Source organism: Diceros bicornis, chromosome 2, assembly GCF_020826845.1.
Source record: "Diceros bicornis minor isolate mBicDic1 chromosome 2, mDicBic1.mat.cur, whole genome shotgun sequence".
Taxonomy (NCBI): domain Eukaryota; kingdom Metazoa; phylum Chordata; class Mammalia; order Perissodactyla; family Rhinocerotidae; genus Diceros; species Diceros bicornis.
Genome location: NC_080741.1, coordinates 5,891,187 through 5,915,616, shown reverse-complemented (window position 1 = coordinate 5,915,616; position 24,430 = coordinate 5,891,187). Strand labels below are relative to the sequence as shown.

The 24,430-nt window shown below is 34.8% G+C and overlaps 1 protein-coding gene across 3 annotated transcripts in view; it reads right to left on the bottom strand.

Moving 5' to 3' along the window:
- The window catches only part of HLTF (helicase like transcription factor), a 50,157-nt gene that overhangs the window by 6,038 nt on the left and 19,689 nt on the right, over positions 1-24,430 (bottom strand). For 2 of the 3 annotated variants that reach the window (XM_058551206.1, XM_058551216.1), the window contains exons 10-23: positions 23,974-24,064; positions 22,047-22,126; positions 21,920-21,964; positions 20,597-20,686; positions 17,498-17,595; positions 13,327-13,470; positions 12,283-12,421; positions 11,536-11,671; positions 9,797-9,976; positions 5,062-5,186; positions 4,391-4,569; positions 2,944-3,069; positions 2,521-2,633; positions 2,001-2,181 (exon numbers count right to left, since the gene is read on the bottom strand). In XM_058551206.1, coding sequence (XP_058407189.1) covers positions 2,001-2,181; positions 2,521-2,633; positions 2,944-3,069; positions 4,391-4,569; positions 5,062-5,186; positions 9,797-9,976; positions 11,536-11,671; positions 12,283-12,421; positions 13,327-13,470; positions 17,498-17,595; positions 20,597-20,686; positions 21,920-21,964; positions 22,047-22,126; positions 23,974-24,064 — 1,727 coding nt within the window. The remainder of the gene's footprint in view (positions 1-2,000; positions 2,182-2,520; positions 2,634-2,943; positions 3,070-4,390; positions 4,570-5,061; positions 5,187-9,796; positions 9,977-11,535; positions 11,672-12,282; positions 12,422-13,326; positions 13,471-17,497; positions 17,596-20,596; positions 20,687-21,919; positions 21,965-22,046; positions 22,127-23,973; positions 24,065-24,430) is intronic. The other variant, XM_058551225.1, reaches the window with a different exon arrangement.

Below are 24,430 nucleotides of genomic sequence, written 5' to 3'. Positions count from 1 at the left end.
TACTATTAACTTGCTGTAATTTGAGTTTTGGGTTGCTTTTGGTATAGAAGTTAGATATAAGGACATACTTAGCTTATAATTTTCTAAAACTGACAGATAATCATATTTGGTGAATATTTTGTATTTCACAGTTGGACAAATTTTGAAACCGTTGTACCAAAAGCTCAAGTAAAATGTTCCTTTCTGTTGCCTATATTTTGTCTAGGAACCTTAGAGTAAGCTGGCAATATACATCTAGTATGACTACCAGGAATCAAATTTATCTCATGATAATATAAAACTGATAGCTCCCATTTTCACATGTAGTGATGAAAGAAGCAATGAGCTTTATCAAAAGCTCATAATGGAACATCAAAATACACCTTACTCTTACATAACACTCCAAGAAAAGGTAAAAGATTTTCATGAGCATATTTTTTTGACTGAATCTTATTTTTCTGGGCCTGATTGTGTTTTAAAGTTAGAAACAAGATTTGAAAGCTTGAAACGTTCAATGAAAAATAACTAACTACGAAACTGCTAAAACATTCTCTAAGTTTTTTTTAAACTATAACTGCTAAAGAGTTTAATCTCTGATCAACTTTATAATACTAATTTAATTACTCTATTTGGTATTAACAACCTCTTCCTTATCAAGTACTAAGATTATAATCAAAGAATAAAATAATTTGAGAATTTGTTCCAAAAATCAGCTTCCAGGATTATCATCGGGTTAGTTAATGTGTATCTTAATTACAGTGAATATTTTTTATAATAACCATAAAATACTAAAACTCTAACAAAGATTTAAAACCTCATCCACAGAACTAAGGCAAGAAAAGACAACAGACCACTGCCATCTATGACATTAACATGAAACTCATGAATGTCTAAATACGGCTCTAGTCATAATCTTATGGGAAGGTTACCCTCAGATGAGGAAAAATCCCTTGGTAACAGGTACGTGCAGCAACTAGAAAGCCTAACCAGATGAACTCAAATACGTATCTCACTAAAATTTCTTTATGTTATGAATTTTCTGACTTTCAGGCAACAAACTAAAACCATAAATCTAAATTTATGAATGCACAAAAACAGCACAGGGTTGCTTCTAGCCCAAACAATATCCAGTGCAAATTAGAAACTATCCAGAGTGACTCCAGCCCAAACACCCACTTTGTGCAATTAGAAAAAGGTGCTCCTATGTAGATGCAGCTCTAGTTTGGTGAGTCAAGTTCCAAGTGAATTTTAGCTCCCACTCTACCCCTAGGCCTTACTGCACAACCACAAGTGACTATACTGTATTAGACACTAAAATTTACCCAAAACATTCCATTAATGGTATTTGTTTCTAAAACTGTGATGCTAGACCACCTGTACCTGAATCACCTATGGTCTATAAAGAAAATGCAGCTTCGTCTCATCCAAGAACTCCTAAATCTCTGAGGATAGAGGTCAGAAATTGCATTTTACCTAATATTAATACACATTAAAGCTTGAGACCATTAGTACCATGATGGTAACTAATTTCTCTATTTTGTTTATAGCCAGATTCCCAGTGCCTGTAAGACGCCCTGACACAAAGCAGGAACTCATTATTTGTTGGCCAAATGAATGAAACCACTATCCTGATGCATTACAGTTAAAAGAAACTTATTCAGTATATAGAAGAGAAGTAGAAAAGCACAGTACCTAAGAATATGGACTCTGACTCTGGTTTGCCCAGTACTAGCTGTGATATTAGGCAAGTTATTTCACTTCTCAATGCTTCAGTTTCCTCACCTGTAAACTAGGGATAACAACATCATCTACCTCATAGGGATGTTGTGAGAATTTCAGCTGATATATGTAAAGCACTTAAAAGAAAACCGTCAATTCACATTTACTAAGTTAATATCTATTTCTAGTTTGCTTAAGAATTTTCACAAGCAATTAAAACTATGAAGGTTTTTACCAAATAGTTTTTGTTTATTTTTTAAGAAGAAGTAATAACATATCAAAAAGTCTACAGAACTACTTACTGGATCCATTAAAAATACTCGAGAAGCTGCAGAAAGATTCAAACCAACTCCACCTGCTTTTAAGGATAGAAGCATTATAGTTGGAGATCCTGCTTCAGTGTTTTGAAAACACTGAATTGATTCAACTCGTTTCTTTTGGGCCATGGAACCATCCAAACGTGTAAACACAAATCCAGAAGCTCTAATGGAGGGGACAAAAGAGACAAGTATCACTATACTATAAACACATATTAAGTAATTACAAATCTCTTCAACCAATTCTTTCACTCATTTATTTAGACAAATATTTACTAACCATCTACTAATGTTTGGCTCCGCAGTCAATTTTTTTTCCAATACATTCATGACTTAATCTTTAAAATCCTATGCTCCCACGAAATATTCTTTATAGTGACTCTGAATGTTATTTTAGATAAATGAAATGAATAAAATTGGTAAAACATAAATATGTTTTGCTATCTAAATCAAAACACTTACACAAAATCCTTTTACTCCAAGTGAGAAACACCATTGAACTTACCTGAGAGGTGTTTCTATTAAAGACAGGAATGTCGTAAACTGAGAAACAACTAAACTTTTTATGTTGGGGTTCTTCTTTCTTAAGTCAATCAATGCATGCATTAGAGCATTAATCTGAAAAAAATTAGAACACCCATTAAATTATACTTAGAATTGGCAAAATACAGCCAAAATTTTTTTTATTGTGAAGAGAAAGGTCCTGCCGTGTTATTTCCCTAAAATGCAAAAGTAAAAGACCACTAATTTTTTTAAAAAGACTGAAAGAATACTATCATAATCTGAACTCTTTCTCTTTCCTCTCAAATTCACCATTAGAAATAAACAAAAAGCCAGTAACCACCAACAGAATATAATAATCAAATGTCAGGATTAAAAGCAGAATTATTATTTTTATACATGGTATATTTGTGCATGTGTATTTTACCTTTGAACTGGATGTCCATTCCATATTAGACTTTTTCTCAGTGTCACATGCCAATTCTTCTGGAGGACATTCTAATAAATTGTCTCCATGTATATCATTTCTGCATAAAGGACACTTAGCATGCGGCTAGGAAAGAACAAAGCATGAGTGACACTTACCAGAAGAACAGAAATATAAATTTACCTAAAATTTTTAAAAGCGTGGTAAATTCTATATCCCTAATAGCATTTTATTAAACTTTTTATTAGATTCATCCATTTGAGATCAATCTGTACAGGCTGAACTGTAGGTAGATATAATATTCTAATATGGAAAGTGGGACAGATTAAAAAGGGAGCAAAAGTACGTGATCCTGACTAGCAGCAAGAGCTTGAAACAATATACTATTTGCAGACAAGTAAAGAAACCAGGAATAACAGTTTCTTGAACCTAACTACAATGTAGCACACTACTGAAACTATTCTTTAAAAGAAAAAAACAAATACCCTTCTTAATGGCTTATAAAGCCAATCCAGATCTGTTAAATCCTATCAGGTTCATTCAGAGCAGTCATCTGTTGTGTCCATGTGTGCTAAGACATGATAATAAAATAGGATTATGTCTTGAATAACTATATACCAAATACCATTACAATAAAAAAGATTCTGAAACTAAAACAACATTAGAAATCAGTATAGTGAGGTTATTTTTAGGGAGAAGGGAGAGAGCAAATGATTGGGAAGGGAGACAAGGAGAGGAGGGTAGTAGTTACATGGATGTCTTTACTTCTTAATTCACTGAGCTGGACAATCATGACTTGTGCATTTTTTTCTGTATGTATATCAATAAAAATGTTTTAAAAAATTCTACCTCAGCTGAAGGACTGCTTAAAGGATTATTCCACTTCAAAAAATTCTACCATACACAAGAATCTAGACGTCCCTTATCTAATACAATAGCCAACAGCCACATGCAGGAGTTAAACCCTTGAAATGTGGAAAAGCCAAATTGAGATGTTTGGTAAGTGTACAATACCACTAGATTTTGAACACTTAAGTTAAAAAATAATCATGTAAAGTACCTCATTAACAGTTTTTATATTTTAGATATATTGGATAAATAAAAGTATATTATAAGAATTAACTCCATCTGTTCATCTATTAGAGAATTTAAAATTATCTTTGTGCCTCACATTGTCCCTCTATTTATTGGACAACAATGATCTAAATTGTTGGTGGAACTCAGATATTGACTGTGAAACATGCCTCCAAAAACATGTCTTTCATAAAGGGCTTAATTATAAGAAATATATCACCTATTAAAACACTGATATAATTAACCATAAATGGTGCACTAGTAAATCCAAGTGCAAAACTCTTCACAGTCTGCTGGACTTGAGTCTTCAGTATACTCACGACTGGTGCGTCACTCTATCAAACACTGAACCTGTACCGAGCATTAAACTAACCTGCTCGTTCTGGATGACTTGGCAAATACAGGGTTTACAAAAGACATGTGCACAATGTGTTATGACAGGAACCGTTAAAGAATCCAAGCAGATTGCACATTCTTCATCGGAACCTGAGCTCAGAATTAACTTCATCTTCCTTATTAACTTCTTTCGTAGTTCTTCAGGTGTATCATTTCCTAGGAAAAAAGGCTGAAAAATTAATTCCAGAGCAAGATTTGTAATATGACTAGACAAATTAATCTTCTTCACATAGGGAAAAGTTTTGCTTGGGTAGTCTTTGGTCTTTTTCTATCACAGGCAAAAAGCATGGTTTAAATTTCAAATTTTAAGAAAAATTCGGAAGCTTAAATAGTAGCCAATCCACATAAAATACTTTACACAAGCATCAGTATAACACAATCTGCATGTATGACCACAGAATAAAAGGAAGATCCAATTTAAACCTTTCATATAAGAGTATCTATCACTGGAAATCCTGGAAGATCTCATTATTAATACTCCATATCATTGGTAAGAGATTCTTAGATATACTCCCAGTTGAATTCTATACCAAAAACAATGTCCGTTTGAAATATAACAAACTAAATTTAGGCCATATGAAAAATTTCTCATTCTGATTGAAATATCTCTAACATCTATAATGGTGTAAACCAATCACATTTATTCACCTGAGGGACCACCAGAAGACACTGCATTTGTAAGAAGGTGCGTGTGACAACAAATCTGCCGCAATCTCAGCAGAAGACCCAGGACATCTGCATAGTGTGCAAGGACGGTTCCTTCATTAAAATACCTAAAGGTAAAAACGTTAATATTATGAAGGCCTCTACACAACAACAACATTTCTTATTCTAAAACAGTGGAATAAAAATGGTATTGTTCTTTTCTTCTCTGGAAATCACTTTAAAAGAAGAATGGAGAACAGAAAAGCAAACTCTATCTATAATGAAACTAGAAGAGATTTATAACAATAAAGCAAAATATATTTTTGCTGCCAAGTGTAGTAAGTCGGATAGGAAGATACCGAGATATGACTGTAGATCTCAAATAGACCTGCCAGAGCACAATGCTTCAAAACAGATGGCATGTCCTGAGGGGAAAAATCAAAATCTCTCATGTGCAAAAACAGGGTGCATGGCTGGTGGCTCAAACTTCCCTGGACAAGTTTTACTCCAAGAAGGAGAGAAGGTAAGCTGTATAAGGAAACACACGGACCTACTGTGTTTTCAGAAAAGACTATGGGCACAACATTCCACACTGTAAGGAATCCTAAAGCTTCTGATCTCTGTTGTAGGAACACAAGTAAAACCTGAAAGAACTCATCTGTAACCCTGAGTCATAACTAAATAGGGATATTTCCTGCTAGTATAGGCACAGCTATGACTCCTCCTCCTTCTTACAAATCTCTTGCAAATAGCTAGTCCAGAAAGAACTCAAGGCATTCAAAAAAATAATAATCATCAGCAAAGAGCAAGGGAGGAAGCAAATGGCAGCAAAAGAAAACTCACCAGAAAAATGTTGCCATACAGCAAATAAAAATTATGACCAAGGATACTGCCATGATTTACCACTCAATAAAACAATCCCTCCTAAAAGACAATAGCTTAAAGCAGAGAAAAAGAGCTTTGAAAAGGTATGGCAAAACAACATAGAGACGAAAGATGAGCTCAACCATATGCAAGAGAAAGTAAACCATCAGAGAAATGAAAGCCACAATGAAACCATCATAAAAGAGACTAGCCACTGATAAAAACACAGGAAAGAATGTGGGAAACGGGATCAAGAAAAGCAAAATTAAACAGAAAGATGTAAAGGATTAGAATAAATTGATACCTATGGAAAAGAAAACATCCAACATACATGGAGAGAAATAAAATAATGGAACAGAAAACAATATTTAAAGAAAACTTTCCAGGAAAGGGGAGGTGGGGGGAAGTGCCTGGAATCCAGAGATTTAAATGTTACCACAAGTTCCAGAAAAAAATCAACAGAGAGAGGTCCTGGTCAAATTGCTGGACTTTAACGAAAAAAATAAAATCATAGTTTTCCACAGAAGCATTCAATATAAAATACAGTAGAACAATGACAATACAGGTTCTGAAGGAAGAATGGGTGATCCAAAAATTATACACTAAAGCAAAAATCTGATATTTATGTATTAAGGCAATAGAAGAAATATAACCTAATAGTTAAGAGCACAGACCCTAGAGCGAGACTGTCTGAGTTCAAAAACCTGGCTCTGTCAATTAACTATGAAACCTTGGGCAGGCTTCTTAACCTGTGTCTTGAGCTTTCTTAGCTGTAACAGTGGCACAGTAATAATACATACCTCATAGGATTGTTGTATTAAAAAAGTTAATATATGCAAAGCATTCAGAATAGTGCCTGGACTACGGTAAGTGACTTATATAGCTATAGATAGATAGATAGATATAGATATATATCCACTGTTATTATTAGTAACAGTATTATGGCAACAAATAATTCTAAATATTCAAGAATGCAAGGAATAGGCAATATAATATTAAAGTTAAACTTATAAGCTCTATAACCAAACTACCTGAGTTTAAATACCAGCTCTGTTGTTTCACTAGCTGTGTGACATAGCGCAAGTCCCCTAACTGCTCTGTGCCTCAGATTCTTCATCTGTAAAATGTGGGTAATCATTGTACTGACTTAATAGGATTGTTATGAATTAACACATAACACATAAAAAGCACTTAGATGAATGCATAACACATAGTAACTGCTCAACCTATTAAAAAGAATACTTTGAAAATAACCTATTTCTTCTCTGAGAACAGTTTCAATGAAGTTATTCTTTTTCAATCTTTTCAAATAGAATAACCTTTACCAACAGTCTAATTATTCCCTGGCACAGTCACTACTTACATGGATAATCAGCAATTCAGTTTAAGAAATCTCTTCTGAGTGCCAAATTATTGGAGTAGAAGCCTCCTTCCACCCCCCTACCAGCCACTCCTGTCTTCTTTGTTAGACCTCTTCACTAACTTCCCTCACTCTCTTCATGATGTCATCCACTCTCATGGCTTTAACTACCATCTACACACAGGTGACTTGCAAATTTATGTATCAAACCAAGAACATTCCTGTTAACTCTCCTCTCATATCCAACTAACTACAAGACATCTCCACTTGGAAATCTCACAGATAACACACAATGTGTCCAAAACTGAGCTTCTGATCTTACCTGAAAAAACTCTGCTCTTCCCATAGACCTATTTCTACAAATGGTAATCCCATCCTTCTAGTAATTCATGTGAAAAACCCTGGGGTTATCTCTGATTCCTCTCTCTCACAGCCTATGCCATATCAATCTGCAAGTTCTGTTGGCCCTACCTTCAGAATATAACAGAATGCAGCCATTTCTCACCTCCTTCATCACTACTACTGTAGTAAAACCACCATCATCTCTTACTTTGATTATTGCCACTGGTCTCCCTATTATGCCCTTATTCCTACAATCTAAATCTTAACACAGCAGCCAGTGATCCTTTTAAAATAGAAATAAGATGATGTCACTCTTTTGGCTCAAAACCCTTCAAAGGTTTCCAATCTCATAAAAAGTAAAACCCAAAGCCCTTGAAATATGCCACAATGTCTTACATAATCATCATCCACTCCTACTCCAATCTCTCTGACATTACTATTTCCCATCTTGCTCATCTTATCTAGCCACACTTGCCTCTGTGTTGCTCTTCAAGCTCACCAGGTATGCTCCCAACTCGGGGCCTTTACACTTGCTGTTCCCTCTGCCTGAAATGCCCCTCAACCCCAACTCCCTTAGATCTTTTCCCACATATCAACTTCTCAGTGAGGTCTTTGCTGAATACCCTATTAAAACATCTTCAGCACTCTCTATCCCATTTTTCTGCTTTGCTTTTTTTCCAAAAAATTTAAACTTTTTTTGTCTACTTCCTTCCATTGAAATATAAACTTGAGGGTAGAGATTTTTGTCCATTTTATTCTACTGTATCCCAGTGTGTATAACGGTGCCTGGCACATAGGCATTTAATAAATTTTGGTTGAACGAATATGAAATTTCAATCACCACTGCAAGATTGTCAACTCTGAAATCTCTTGCTTAGAACAATCTTTCTCAATCTCTCTAATTCCTATTAAACCTGCTTTGCACTTCACTGAAGTTCTTATGTTTCGAAGCTTCCCCTATTTTCTCAGCCGTTTCACCTTCATTTGTTTCTTACTCATTCTGGTTCCTTTGGGCATTCACATCAAATACATTCTTGCTTAGACTAGAATTTCTCACGTTCTATCAATCCCCAATCATTTTAATCTACTTCATCAGCTCGTATCCCCAGATTTCTACGTGTTGTTGGAAAGTCACGACTTAGCTTCTACATTTATCCATACCACATGAAGCCTCTCTACCACTCTAAAAACCTGATCTTTTTACAATGGCTACAAATCCAGTCTACCCTCCTCAACTTCCCATCACCTTGCTCTGTAGACACCCTTGTCTCATATTCACTGATTGTACTCTTGCTATTATTTACCCCCACACTAGGCTTCACTTTTGTCCACCAATTTGCTTTATTCTCTTTTGTATCTGTAGTCTCTTCCATGTTCTCTTCCTCTCAAGGCAGCTACCCAAGTAAAACTATCAAAAAATTGATCCAGCAACCAACTATAGATCCTACCTACCAGTCTCACTTTCTTCTTCCTTTTAAAGACCAACTTTGTGAAAAATGGTCTTCCCCTGCAGCTGCTACTTCTTTGCAATCCCCTTACTCCTACAATTTGGCTACATACCTCATTATTCTGGTGAAACTATACTGAGAGTTTACACCAGCAACTTCTGAATCACCAAATTAAATAGCCTTTTCTAAGTCTCTGTACTTTACTATGTGACACTACTGACCAACCTCTTTCTTGATTATGCTGTCTTTCCTGGGATTCTGTGATCATTTTCTCTACTTTCTTCATAATTCTCCCCTGGACAGAATCTCCTAGAGTGGCTTCTCTTTAGTTTCCTATTTCTTAAATGTGGACATTCCCCAAAGTTTTGGTCCTTAATAGGTTTATGTTCTTTCTCTCTATATATACTTCTCTCAATTTTTTATCTACTCCTATGACAGAGAGCCAGGAATAGAAGCAAGCAAGGTCTTCTGACTAGCAATTCAGAACTTGCCATTTCATGTAAACTTTAATTTTTTCCTAACTCAAGGAATTACTTACTTGGTGTATTATAATATTATTTCATTCACTTCAACTATTAATTTGTAAATAGTTTAAATAGTTAACGAAGCAAACTATCTTTCAGTATACTTCAGACTTCATTGATAACATATCTAAAAAATGCTATTCAGTTAAATGGGAAACACAATAAAAATTATTTTCTAAAATGGCTTTCTTTCTCCATACCTTCCAATAGTAGCTCTGCCTTCATTTTTCACAGACTGATAAATCTTTCTCTCTTCATCTGAAAGTGTAATGTGCTGAATAAATACTTTACGTTCTGGTAACTCCAAAACAGGTTTTCCTTTAATTTTGCTTGTCTTTGTTCTTCTAAGTGTAATATTTTTAATTAGGGACTGTAAACGCCTATTGAAAATAAAACAAATAATTACATAACATTTTATTTCTATATAAGTTGATTCAACAAGAACAAAAAATATTTCAATGTATTACTGTTGTATAACATTAGTAAAAGTTTTTTTAAAAATCCCATATTTGGGATTTTATCCAACCTGATCATCACAGACATTTTCTACAAATAGAAAATTATAGCAACCAAATGCAGTGAAATTTGCCCTCAGTTCAATATCTGTCATAATTTAATCTTTTATCCTGTTCTTATTTTTCTTAAGCTATTCTCCCCACTTTTACTCTAATCACTAATCTTTTTACTTCTCTGTCAACTACATCACCCAATATTCAACACTCAAATTCTTAATAAGCACCTAGTAAGTGCAAGGCATTATACTAAATATCATAAAAATCTGAGTAAGATCTTACCTTCAAAAAGTTTTTTTTCAGTAATATGAAAATCAAGATACATAAAAAAGTAATTTTTATAAAGTAATGACAAAAAAAACCCATGATGTGACAATTCAGAAGAGGGAGAAATGCCTTCTAGGTTCTATAAACTTTTACACTCCCACCTCAATATAAGAAAAAAAGGAGGTATATCAATTCTTTAAGAAAAGGTTTTTCCCAACAATGAAATATAAATACAATTTCTTAAACTGACATTGATACAGTTCTTAAACTGTCTTAAACTGTCTTAAACTCTAGTTCTTAAACTAGAATTTAAATAGTTGGTTCTGAGGAATCAAGTACACAGTATTGCAAACTACATTAGTGGCTTCTGAACCTTTTTCACTATAACCCACAGTAAGAAACACAATTTACTCCAGCCAACAAACATATACATGAACACACACAAATGTAACAGAAACAGACATTTCACAAAACAATACTTACTATACATGATCCACTCTGCTATTTTCTTCAGTCTTCTACTCTATTTCATTTTCTTTAATGAACAGCTATAATGCTAGCTGCCATCTTTATGATTTCATAACCCACTAATGGATCCCAAACCCTCTGTTTGAAAAACACTGCTCCAGGCAAAAAACGTAAACGATATTAGCCTAGTACCTTGCAAAATGGCTGTCACCAAGTTGAATTTTATTTGTCTGTCTCCACCAGAAACAATTCTCTCTTATAAAAAAACTTTTTGATGCCACTATACATCACATCATTCAATAACCACTACATAAAGCTATATGAAATAAGTTATAAAAATTTAGTGCATATTGGATCCTCAGAGCATGTATTCTTTTTCTTGTCACTGCTTATTAATCTATTAATGGTGGTTTCAGGGGTAAAAGCAACACAGAAAGACCATAAAGCTCTGCCTTTCCTTTCAGTTTAACTAAAATCAAGGGAAGGGAGGGTTTGTTTTAGTGACAGTTAGAAATCTTTGTCTCCCCAAACAAGAATCACTGGACTCGGAGAGTCAAAGACATTAAACTGTAAACACTGTTTCGAGAGGAAAGCCAACAATCTGGTTAAAATAGTAATGAAAGTGGCAATTGGTTCAAGCTGCTAATAGTTATTTGCAGCTAATATTAATCAGTTGTCATGAAATTACTTACCTAAGTCCTCCTTCATCTCCCATTGTTACAGGACGCTGTATTGTTCTATGCCACCACTCTCTATCAAGAAATGGTTTAAGTTTTAAAAAGGAAAGAAGAGACCACAAGTCCTTTAAAGAATTCTGGATTGGAGTACCTAAAAATAACAGGAAACTGTTATAACCCTATAACCAGAGTATCCAATCAGAATATCCATTTGGCCCAATCAGAGGAGAGAACCGAAAATGGGCACTCGGTACTAGGCACACCCACTAACTATCAAGCCGTGATGATAATCCCTTGTTAAACATATACACAATCTCAAAATACCGTTTTGCCCTAATTTTTAGCTCTCACTTGCCCTACTAACAAAGAAAAAGATCACAGTAAATTCAACTTTCTCCTTATCAAGAACATTTGCTTATTGGATTTTTAAATCAGCAGCACTAGCAAGAAGGAAAAAACTAATCTGAGTTTATATTTTCTTCCCCATCTTCTGGTAAAGGTGTCACAAGTAGCAAACAGACTCCAAGATGGGAAGTAGAGCTACGAAATCAGGATTCTTCCATAAATTAACTATAATTCAAATGTTGCTATATCATGGGCAATTATGAAGAACAAGTCAAAATATTTTTATTAAATGATTTCTACGATTAATTTTGGGACAGACTTTCGATCCACCTGAAGTTTACAAAGTTGCTTCACTAACTTACTTAATGACACATATTTGGGAACTAATTTTTTTAAAAGTATAACAACTATCATTACCTGTCAATACCCATCTTCTTTCTGCTTCTAAATCAAGTACAGCTTTTGTCTGCTGAGCATTTGGATTTCGTATGGCATGTCCTTCATCCAGGATCACTCTTAGCCACCTTATGCTATGTAATGGACTATCACCTTTAGTCTGAAATAAACGTTTCATATGAATTAAAAACACAGGAAAGTAAAATAGTACTTTATGTAATGTGATAAATAATATTAGTCATTACTACTCTTTAATATCAACACTTGTTATGTGGTAGGTACTGCTTTTAGCGCCACATACATTAAATTATTGAATGTTCACAAGCTCATGAAGTATTATTACTTCTTTATTACAGATAAGAAAATTGAAGCACCAAGGTGTGAAGTATATTGCTCAAAGTACCATAGCTAGGAAGTGGCAGAGGAGCTATCATTCAAACCTAGGTAGTCTAGCTCTCTGCTGAGATCTTGGTTCAATATACTGAGCTATCTTATCTCAGATGAAAACATAGTGATGATATAAAAATTATCAATTATAAGAATTATTTGAATATAACATAATTACTTTCTTTTATGTTCAAGCTAATGTTCTTACCAGAAGGCTGAAATTTTGACAATAAGGTATTTTGAAAAACACTGTAACTGAAATTATAGGCAAACAACAATTAGACTTCTAAATGAGTTGGGAAACTCACAAATGTCAGCTACAAAAAAGCTTATTTTTAAACTGAGATAATCATTAAGCAAATCATTGTGATAGAAAACAATATTTCAGAACATTAAAAAAACAGAATTCATTTACAAATTGCTAAATATATTTACAGTTCAAATTTAAAATTTTAACTTCAAGTGTTCTAAAAGGAAAATATTCCTAAATTATCATCTAAAGAAAGTTCAAGTTTTTTTGCAAAATGTTGAAAAAAATTTCCTATTTATTTCCTGTATATTAAGTATTTAGAAAGAAAAAAGGAACAGTATAAAGCCTGAATTTTAGAACACTTTAGAAAGCTGAAGCATATTTCTTAAATTCGACTTTTGAAAATCGCTGAGTATCAGCATACTTACTCCATAGTCATGAGTTAAAATATTGTATGTAGTCAAAACAATATCCTGTTTTGAAAGCAAGGCCGGGTCTCTAATACGATCAGGACCATAATAAACATAAAAATTCAAGTGCACATCTGATTTTATATGTTGTCCAAATTGGTCCTAGAAGAAAATTAGAAATATTTTCAATAATAAGCAGATTAGGGTCAGGTTTAACATGTGTATAAAAAGCACTGTCCTGGCAATACTGTCATAAATCAAACTACTAAAATTGCATAAAATCAAGTTTCCTATAATCTAAACTAAAATAACAACGATAATAATGACAACACTAATTATTATTTTACTGAGGAAAACTGACATATACACAATAATAATTCATTACATAAATTTTGCCTGGCCCTAAGGCAATGAACAGCCACTTCATTTTTAGGAGGAAAAAAAAACCAAGCTGCTTAAATAAAAGAGTAAGTGGTTTTTTAAAAATTTAGTATTTTAACAAAAAAGATCTTTAATGCTTCCAGTTAGCAGACTTAATAATATCAAAATTAAACAGTAAAAGAAGAGCAACCAATATTTTCAAGAGTGTATGCAAAGATTCAAACACAGCATCCACTTTCATTCATTTATTATAGCCCTACTATCTGCCAGGTATCAACCAGAAGGGTGGTAGAGCTAAAAAGAAAAATAAGACCTGGTCTTGCCCTCCTTGAGGACTTGATCAGTTTAAAAAACCTGAGTTTTTTGTTGTTGTTGTTGTTATTGTTGTTTTTCAATCATGAAATAACAGATCTGGGAGATTCTCAGCTGAAAAAAATATCATGATTAAATTGCAGACAGAAGACACCTGGGAGAGACAGCTAGGAAACTATTAGGTGAGAGATGATGAGGCCCTAAACCAGAATGGAAGAAACAACAACAGAATAGAAAGAATAAGTGTGAAAGACACTTCAAAGAAGGGACTGATGGGACTTGAGGACTAAATATGGGATGTGAAGAAAAAGGAAAAGACAAAGAAGCTTCTGATACTTAAAATGACTGCCTAGAAGAATTGTGTGATAAAGATATAGGGAAATTTTTAAAAAGAAGGCAAAAGCAGGTATAAACATGAGAAAGAGATAATGAGAATGTATTATTATTTCAGACACAAAGTTTTTGTTCACTACAGAATACCTGACTGGAGAAGTATCCTAGGAAAATTTAAATATTGGCCTGTAATGCAAGTGTAGATATGGACTTTAAAATTATCAGCAGACAGTACATGAAGCTATAGGAATGAGTAAGATTTTCTAAGGAGAACATGGAAAATGAGAAAAAAAGGTTAGGGACAGAGCCTACAGAATACCAATATTTAAAGTGCAGGCTTATGCTTTTATTGGGAGATATGACATGATGTCTGGGATATGATTCAAAATATTCCAGCAAAGAAAAAAATAAAGCAAATGTGGAACCTGAAATTCCTGAATCTTGATGAGTAAATGGAGATCTCATAAAAATTTTCATAATTAAAAAAACAACCGATGCTTTAAGAGGAAGAAAAAAAAGGCAGACTAACTAGGAACCATGAGAGAAAAATAGAGGTGGAGAAAAACAGTGGCCAGAATGTTGGGGTAGCAAACAAAATTTGGGGGGGGCCAAAAAATATCAAAGTTTCAAAAAGGAATACAAGATCGATCTTTTAATTTGCAATTTATGTTCATTCCTTCTCTTTACAAAAATGTTTAAAGATGGCTTACAAAATAAGACATAACAAAAAGTAATAAAAGGGAAACAAAATCAGGGCAGAAGAAAAAGGGAACTCACTAGACATGGCAACCACGAAGTCACTGAAGGCCTTCACAAAGAGAGTTTCTACAGAGGGTGGAAGCAAAAACCATACTGTGGGGCTGAAGAAAGAATAAAACCTGAAACAGTAAAGGCAAAAATACAGAGAAGAGAGGATAAAACAGGAAAGAGTAAAGGTGAAAATGCAGAGAATTCTATCAACAAATCTCGTGGAAACGGAAAGGAGAAAGAATTCAATATAAAAAAACTGAATCAATGGTTGTCTTTAAATGGAACAGAGCATATTTGTGGAAAGATTAGACTTGAAATAGAAGAAAGTTAACTTTTCTGGAGAAAGAGAACTATAATAATAGAGTTTCTAGTCATTGTGCTAGGTTGTGTGTGTGTGTGTGTGTGTGTGTGTGTGTGTGTGTGTGTATACAAAATAAGCGTTAATATTGTTTCATTTTCCACCGGGAGGATAAGTAACTTGTCTAAATATCCAGAAAAAGTATGTGGTGGAAGTGGAATTGGTATCTTACTCCTTTAACTGGATTCTTTCCCAAGTTTGAAGCCAAAAAGGGGAAGATAAGGTAGTTCTAGCCTGCTCATTAGGGTGCTAGGTCATTTATCTGGGGGCTGGGAAGAGTAGCTTGTCGAGAGGTTACGAAATTCTGATTCTTGACCAGGAATCCCTATATGCCCAACCATCCCTCATTCCTTTAAAAATCAATTTTTCTATAACCTCAAGTAGGCAAGCATTTGCTAAGGTTTCCTTTATGAAGTTTATATTACCAAAACTTTTATTGTTTTCCCAATATAAAATTATAACGAAATACTCATTACCCATTTTTAAAATACATATCCACACCCCCAAGCTCTTAAAGAATCACAGTTCTACTGTTCATACCTCCATTAATACTTCTAAACCTCACCCCGTAACTGCCATTCAAGTACCCATGTACTGCCCTTCCCACAAGGGAGCAAACATAAAAAGAAAGAGCATAGTTTTGTTGGAATATAAGAAGAGCGAGACAGCACTAAAACTCATTCTGGTCCTAAGAGGAAAAATGACACACTAATCAGGAGAAGGTGTAAATTTTTTAAAATAATTAAACCAAAAACTTACAATAAGAAGATAGCAGGTAAAGCAGGCAAGGCTATATAAAAGTCAAAAAGAAATGAAAGAGGCCATGGAACTTGACAATTAGACAATAACTATTTATCTTTTCCAATACAATTTAGAGAACTGGTGGCAGAAGCCAGATTACAACGAGTTAAGGAGTAAGTGAAAAGTAAAAGGGCAAAGTGAAAAGTAAACCCCAAGAGGTATGACAGTGAAGGAAAGGCAGAAGAGTAGCAATTTAAAGGTGAGACCTAATCAAGAGAAGGTATTTAAAAAGGAAAAAGATATGAGTATGTTTAATGAAAGAGCCAGTGGGGAGACTGAACAACCAGGCCAGGAGAAAAATAACAGACAAAATTCAAAAGTGGGAAGAGATGGACTCCAATGTACAGACTAAGGTATTCATCTTACAAAGAGTAGGACCTCTTCCAGCTCTTAAGATTAGAAGAGGAAAGGCCAGGAGAGATGCAGATAAACTCGGAGGTGGCAAGAATGGAAGTTCACACCCAGTGGTCTTTAAGTTCACAGTGCTTCCACCAGAGTCGTTATTTCATTGTAACATGCTGCTTGAAGCTCAAACTGGAAAGGAAACAGAACCAAGCTGCTCCTTACACATAATACATAAAGAGATCCCATTCCAATGTAATGTTTTAGAACAGAAAAGCAATATGGAAGAAAAAAAAAAAAGACAAGACAAAATTTTCTGGTGGTAGCCTTAAAAGCATAGGCTCTAAGTCAGAATGTTGGATGTTGGAGACTATATCCTAGCTCCATCATTTATTAGCTGGATGACTTTAAGCAAGTTATTTAATTTCTCTTTGTTTCAATTTGGTCACCTGGAAAATGAGAATAATAGTTGTGAGGATTAAATTAGAAAATCTATGAAAAGAGCTTAGGGAAAAACTGAGCACACAAGAGCTCACTAAATGTTACAAGTTGTTATAAAAACAAAAGTTATTGTTAGTGGAGTTCTTAGAAAAGAGGTCCCAATATTTCATAAATATAGTAGTCAAATTATATACCTTTCCTACTTTGGGGGACAGGAATGGCAGAGGCGAAGTATAAACCAAATCTTATGATAGCAATTAATCATGTTTCTTTCTCTACTATAAATCTTCAAAGAAAAATTACTTCAATTCCGCACACATAACCCTAATTCACCTAAGGATTATTTGAATTTAGATACAAAGCGCTGGCCAAACATATTTCTCCCAATAAACAACTCTTTAACAGAATACTTTTTATTGTCTATGCCAAATATAAATTATATCACATTTTTAAAGGGCTGTGAAGACTTACAATCCAGTTGCTTAACACAGAAAGTGGACAGATGATCAGTGTTGTTCTTGGTCTCTCCTCAACATCAGTTTTCTTTGAACTCTCCGCTGCAGATGCTCCTGAAAGAATGAATCAGTGACACAGCCTTTAGCTGTTTTTTCCCAAATGTGTATGAAGTCAATAAAGAGATGACAGTAATGTGAGTAATGTGCCTCTATGAAAAGAGAAATCAGGAAGAATTAAAATGAAGCAGACAGGGGCTGGCCCGGTGGCGCAAGCGGTTAAGTGTGCACGCTCCGCTGTGGTGGCCCCAGGTTTGCCGGTTCGGATCCCGGGCCTGCACCGACACACCGCTTATCAAGCCATGCTGTGGCGGTGTCCCATGTAAAATGGAGGAAGATGGGCACGGATGTTAGCCCAGGGCTAGTCTTCCTCTGCAAAAAGAGGAGGATTAGCAGATGTTAGCTCAGGGCCGATGCTCCTCACAAAAAAAAAAAAAATGAAGCAAATGGACTTCTGTTTCCAGCCATGACAAAGTAACAGGAACTAGATTTTACCATGCCACTTTGAACAACTAAAAATTCAGATAGCGATTATTTATGGGGGGAGGTAGAGGACTGTGACTGGGAGGGGGCACAAGGAGGATATTTGGAATATCTCCTAACATTTATTAAGTTATTCCTTAAAATGAACATTGTTTTATGCAGTTTTCTGAATCTATACTATAGTTAATGTGGTAGCCAGACTCCAAGATGGCCCCCAATGATATCCACTTCCTGATAGTCACAACCTTGTGTAGTCCCCTCCCACACTCTACTAGAGTTGGTCTGTGTGACCAATAGGATATGGCAGAAGTGATGGTAAATCACTTTTGAGATTAAGTTACAAAAGATGCAGCTTCTGTCTTAGGTGCTCTCTCCCTCTCTTTCTGCTTTTCTCTCCGATTGCTCCCTTTGGAGGAAGCCAGCTGCCATGTTGTGAGGACACTCAGCAGCCTATGTAAAGATACACCACAATTTTATTTCCCATTTCCCTATTGGACAGTACTTACATTATTTCCAATATTTCACTAAACTAACGTGGCAATGAAAACTATTTGTTCATGTTTCCTTGTACATATCTATACACAGTTCTAGGTGGTGTATTTTTAGCTTCATTATATTTGGCCTGTTTGTTCTCCGTGGTAATTTACACTTCCATCCACAATGCATGCGAGTTCCTATTACTGCACAACCTTGCCTATATTTGGCACTGCGAGATTTTTAAAAGTTTTTTAAATATGATGGGTGAGATGGTGCCTCACTGTTCTTTTAAGTTGCATTTCCCCAATGACTGAGTCTGCATATCTTTTCCTATGTTTGTTGGTTATTTGGATTTTCTTTCTGTGGACTATACATTTATAGTCATGTACCACTTAAGGAAGGAGGAATGTTCTGAGAAATGCATCATTAGGTGATTTCGTTGTTGTGAGAACCTCATCAAGTGTACTTACACACACCTAGATGGTACAGATATACCTAGGCTATATGGTACTAATCTTATGAGACCACTACCATATATGTGGTCCACGACTGACGGAAACGTTACGTGGTGCATAACTGTGGCTACTCTCCTATTGAGTGGTCTTTTTCTAAAGAGTTCTTTACAAATCCTAGATACTAATTCTTTGTTACACTTATCACAAAAATCTTCTTCAGCTTTATCAATTTTCACTTTGTTTATGGTGCCTTTTGATACATGGAAATTTAAAATCTTGTAGAATTTAATCAATCTTTTCCTTATGACTTTTTGTGTCTTACTTAAGAAATCACTCTCTACCACAAGATATGGCTTCCATCTCCACTCAATGATTTTTGTTTCTATTCTGCTTCTCTTCCAGAAATATGTTTTCGGTTTTATCACAGCTATGACTTTTTAAGTTTCTCTCTTGTATTACAGCTATGTTGTCTGCAACAGAAAGGGATACTTTTTTGTGTGAACTTAATTCTGTCTCAATTCTATCCTAATTCTCTCGACTGAAAGTTCCAAATTTCTTAAAATTTCTAAAACAAGGGTCAAAAGTAATCTATCTGCAATGTCTATATTTTCTATTCCTAATGTCTGATTCTTAGACCAAAAGTTAGCTCCTTCTCATCATTCTATGTTAGCTGAAATATCATCTTTTTAAACAGGCCCTTTCAGTCAATCTTTTATTTCACTATCCTCCTTTATTTTCTTCACAACAATTTTTATTTAAAATTATGTGTTTACTTGTTTATTTTGTTTCTCCCATCATTAGACGTAGCTCCATGCAAACAGACTTTTGTCTGTCATATCCCCAACACGTAAAACAGAGGGGCCTAAGGTGCATAGATATAACTTGTCCCAGATCTCCTCCTAGTTCAATCTCTTTCCATCTCAAATACTTAGACTCTTAAGGAGTGTTGTTTACCTATGAATTACGAAATATAAAATTATAATAAATATCACTAACATTCTTAAATAAAAAGCATACTCTACTCATACCAAGAATTAAGTCCTCATTGTAATTTAAATTAACACAAATTAAATTAAGTTTTAAAGCAGTCATAAATGGCTCTGTGCCTTCCCTAGAAGAAATATTTCTGCTACTCAGATGAGTAAGGGACCTCCTCCCATCATATTTTTGACCTAACTAAAACAAACAGGCTAGGAAAAGGTACTAGAAGGAAAACACACCAAAATGCACTTTTTTAAAAATGGGATTATGGGGCCGGCTCCATGGCATAGTGGTTAAGTGCACGCGCTCCGCTGCTGGCAGCCCGGGTTTGGATCCCAGGCGCGCACTGACGCACCGCTTGTCAGGCCATGCTGTGGCGGCGTCCCATATAAAGTGGAGGAAGACGGGCACGGATGTTAGCCCAGGGCCAATCTTCCTCAGCAAAAAGAGGAGGATTGGCATGGATGTTAGCTCAGGGCTGATGTTCCTCACAATAAAATAAAAATAAATAAATGAAAATAAATAAAAATAGGATTATGTATTTTTTTCTTTTCTCTACTTTCCAAACTTCTTGTAGTATGGTTTTATAACTTTTCTCATTTAAAATTTTTCCATTGAAAAATAGAAAAAACAAAAGATAAAAAACCAGCAGATATACTGACCCTTTTTCAACATCTTCTTTTTTGTTGCAGGAGTAGATGAAGTAAATGCACATGCAAACTCTACATCTTCTTTAACTTTAGAAGATCCTGCTGAAGTAAAAACCAGAGAATCATCAAGATATTAAAAACTCATTCTCTCTTGTGCTTAGGTACAGGTACTCTCTAAGGATAAGAAATAGAATACCTCTTCCACACTATCTTAAGAGCTTACAGTATTAAATAAAATAATATCTGGTAACCAAAACTGCCTCTTCTGACACTAAGCATATCTTTCCAGCTCAGAGAAGGAATGTAGTCATTTGTAATAAATTGTTGCTTCTCTTGAGGAAGAGATGTGCAAGTAGGAGCAGCCATATGCAAAGTGATCTGGCTCCCAGGTAAAAGGAGAATTTTTTTCAAGGAAACAGGTGTTTCACTTCTAATGATGAGGCTGCCAAATTTTCAGGTCAGTCAGTGGTGATGAGTTATTTTTCAAATGCAATACAATTCCTCAACTAATAGGAACACCTGATTTAAAGGAAAAGCAAGTAAAGCATAAGAAACAATGAAATCCAGCCATTTGTGACAACATGGAAGGACATTGAAGGTATCATGCAAAGTGAAATAAGTCAGAGGGAGAAGGTCAAATACCGTAAGATTTCCCTCATTAAGTAGTAGATAGTAACAACAACAAACAAACACATAGAGACAGAGATTGGATTGGTGGTTACCAGAGGGGAAGCGGGGAGGGAGGAGGGCGAAAAGGATAATTCGGCACAAGTGTGTGGTGATGGGTTGTAGTTAGTATTTGGGTGGTGAACATGATGTAATCTATGCAGAAATAGAAGTATAATGATGTACACCTGAAATTTATACAATGTTATAAACCAATGTTACTGCAATAAACAAAAAATTAAAAATAAATAAATAAATAAAGATAAAGAAAAAAGTAAAGATACTCACTGATTATTTCTACATATGTATGATAATTCAAACTAGCAATAACAGTATTGCCAAGAAGGCATTCCCACTCCATTTGTGTAATTACAATTTATACATATATGAATAAGGTTTTATTGAAGTCATTTTATAAGCAGTAGGGAATTATTTTGTTTAAAGTTGGTTTAAATATTTTCCCTTAGATTTTAATTTGAAACTATTCTTTCAACTTGCCTCATTCATTTAACACCCTTGGTAATAAGCTCCATGAAGTTCAAATGTAAACAGCAGTCAAATTTAAGACCTATAACTGAAGAATTCCAAGCTAGAGAGATACAAATCACTAGAGTTTTACTTTAATAACCTTTAAGTGTAGATTCTGGATACTGAGATGTATACAAATACCTTTTACTCTGCTTTTAGTCTCTGACTCTGCATTTTTCAGTTTGCCTATAAACAAAACCAAATATAAAAATGGTCACACTAGGAAATTAGAATATAGGAGCATTATCAAATTAAATCCATTTATTACCTTTCATTTTCCGCGGCAATTCACTTGTCTCAGTTTCCTCTGAATCACTGCTTTCAGTGTACTGGACAGCAGTTTTTCTTCTAAAATTAAGTATACACAAATTTTTTTATCAACTCAAAACAAAATGAGATATAAAAACATACATTTATTAAATACAATACAAATGCTATTGTCTTGCCTGTTTCTTTTTCACAAAAATTTCAAGGGAAACTTTTTATTTGACAAATTAAAGTTGGATTTGATAAAAGCATTTCGTTTTCATAACCACACGCATTTACTATACAAAATGCAGTACTACTACTATTAAAATAAATTTGAGAAAGTAAACCATTCTAAAAATAGTAATCATTTCAATACTAAATTCAATATTCAATTAAAACACTTACATAAAACTAGAATAAAAAAGAAATGACTCTTATCAAAGAAAACACTTCCACACAATATAATGATATAAGCACCTAAGAGGCAAAAATATAATTCTTTCACAATGAAGAATTTCATAAATTTTGTGTAGAAACAGTACAGTACATTGGTTAAGTGCCTCAGAAGAATGGACTCTGGAGTCAGACTGTCTAGATTCAAACCCCCATTTCGCACTTACTGGTTATGTGACCTTAGGCAAGTCACCTAATATTCTTCTATGCCTCAGTTTCCTCATTTGAAAAATAGGAAGAAAAATACAATCCACTTCATAGGATAAAATGTGTTACTGCATGCAAACCCCCTAGAATAGTGCCTCTTGCATAGTAAGCATATATGTATTAGCTATATGTGTATTGGCTGTTATTAGTCTTTCCCTGTCCTCATTATTATTACTTTCATGTCCTGTAATCTGATCTGGTCCACCTAATAGTGCTCTGCTGCCCAAGCTCATGGTCAGTTCAGAGTTTTAAGATTTGAGATCCAGATTAAAGGGAAACCAATGAGTCCTAGTTTTGTGCTCAGTTCAGATGGATATTAATGATAGAGAACAATTAACAAAGCCCCAGTTTGGAGATCTCTGTCGGTGAATAGCTAAGAGATTCAGATTTGACGTCACGCCTACAGATACTGATGGTGGACAATATAACACAACAAAAGCCAAGTATTCAGATCTACTTCAGAGGGTAAATGAAATTTATAAAGTTAACAGATTCAACTTGAGATGAGAGGGGCATTGTGTGTTTTTATTCATTGACTTAACTTGTTAACATAATACTCTCCATTAATAACTTTATCATGTCTTATTTTCACTAAAGGTGAAGAAAGAACCGAGATGAGCAGAGAGCTTTTGTCAAGCCATCCAATAAATATGCATCAGTTTTCATCTCTTCAAAGTCATGAACAAAACTCTTCTCAAATCTCAACAAAAACAAAAAACCCAAGGAGCTAGATCTTAGTTGCTACGTGAAAGAAACAGGAAAAAAGTAGTAGAAAGACAAGTGATTAAAGATTACCAATTCACTTCTTTTATAGATTATTACTTTTCACCTATAAAATGAGAACAGCCTATGGGGCCGGCCCGGTGGCGCAAGTGGTTAAGTGCGCACGTTCCGCTGCGGCGGCCCGGGGTTCGCCGGTTCGGATCCCGGGTGCGCACCGATGCACCGCTTGTTAAGCCATGCTGTGGCGGCGTCCCATATAAAGTAGAGGAAGATGGGCATGGATGTTAGCCCAGGGCCAGTCTTCCTCAGCAAAAAAGAGAAGGATTGGCATTGGATGTTAGCTCAGGGCTGGTCCTCCTCACAAAAAAAAAAAAAAAAAAATGAGAACAGCCTACGTGCCTAAGTCACAGTGATTTTGGCAGTTTCAAATAAAAGAATGTATTTGAAAGAACTATGTAACTGAGATATAATGATCATTCATCTCTCTCTCTCCTACATATAATAAAATGGAGAAAGAGTTTAAACAAACATATTACATATAATTAAACCATAATAGAGTTTACCTTTTGGGGCAGGAACTAGACAATTCTGACTTGGGATGTTTATTCTTTCCCTTGACATCTGAAATACTGGGTTCTCCACTACATCTAGATCCTTCCATTTCAAAGAAAAGGACAAACATAAAGTATTAGTAAATTGTCTTAGACTAGCAGTATCCTTCTTAAAAACTCTGGTTTTCCAACTCAGTAGTTCAACTATCTTAATATCTTCATTCTTGTTCTTTCAGTCAATCAGCCAGCTCCTCTCTCTACTTATTTCCTAACCTAGTACTGTCTTACTAAGAAGTACCCTCAATTTCTTTTACCCAGTCTTTTCCTGTAGTCACCCAGCCAATCCCCACACTAGCTGAATTTCCTGCTGTACCAAGGAAGCTGAGAGCTGCTGGAAAAAAATGAACAATAAATAGGTGGGATTATAAATTTACATTTTCAAATCTCAAGGCTGTCGCTGCCTTGTGTC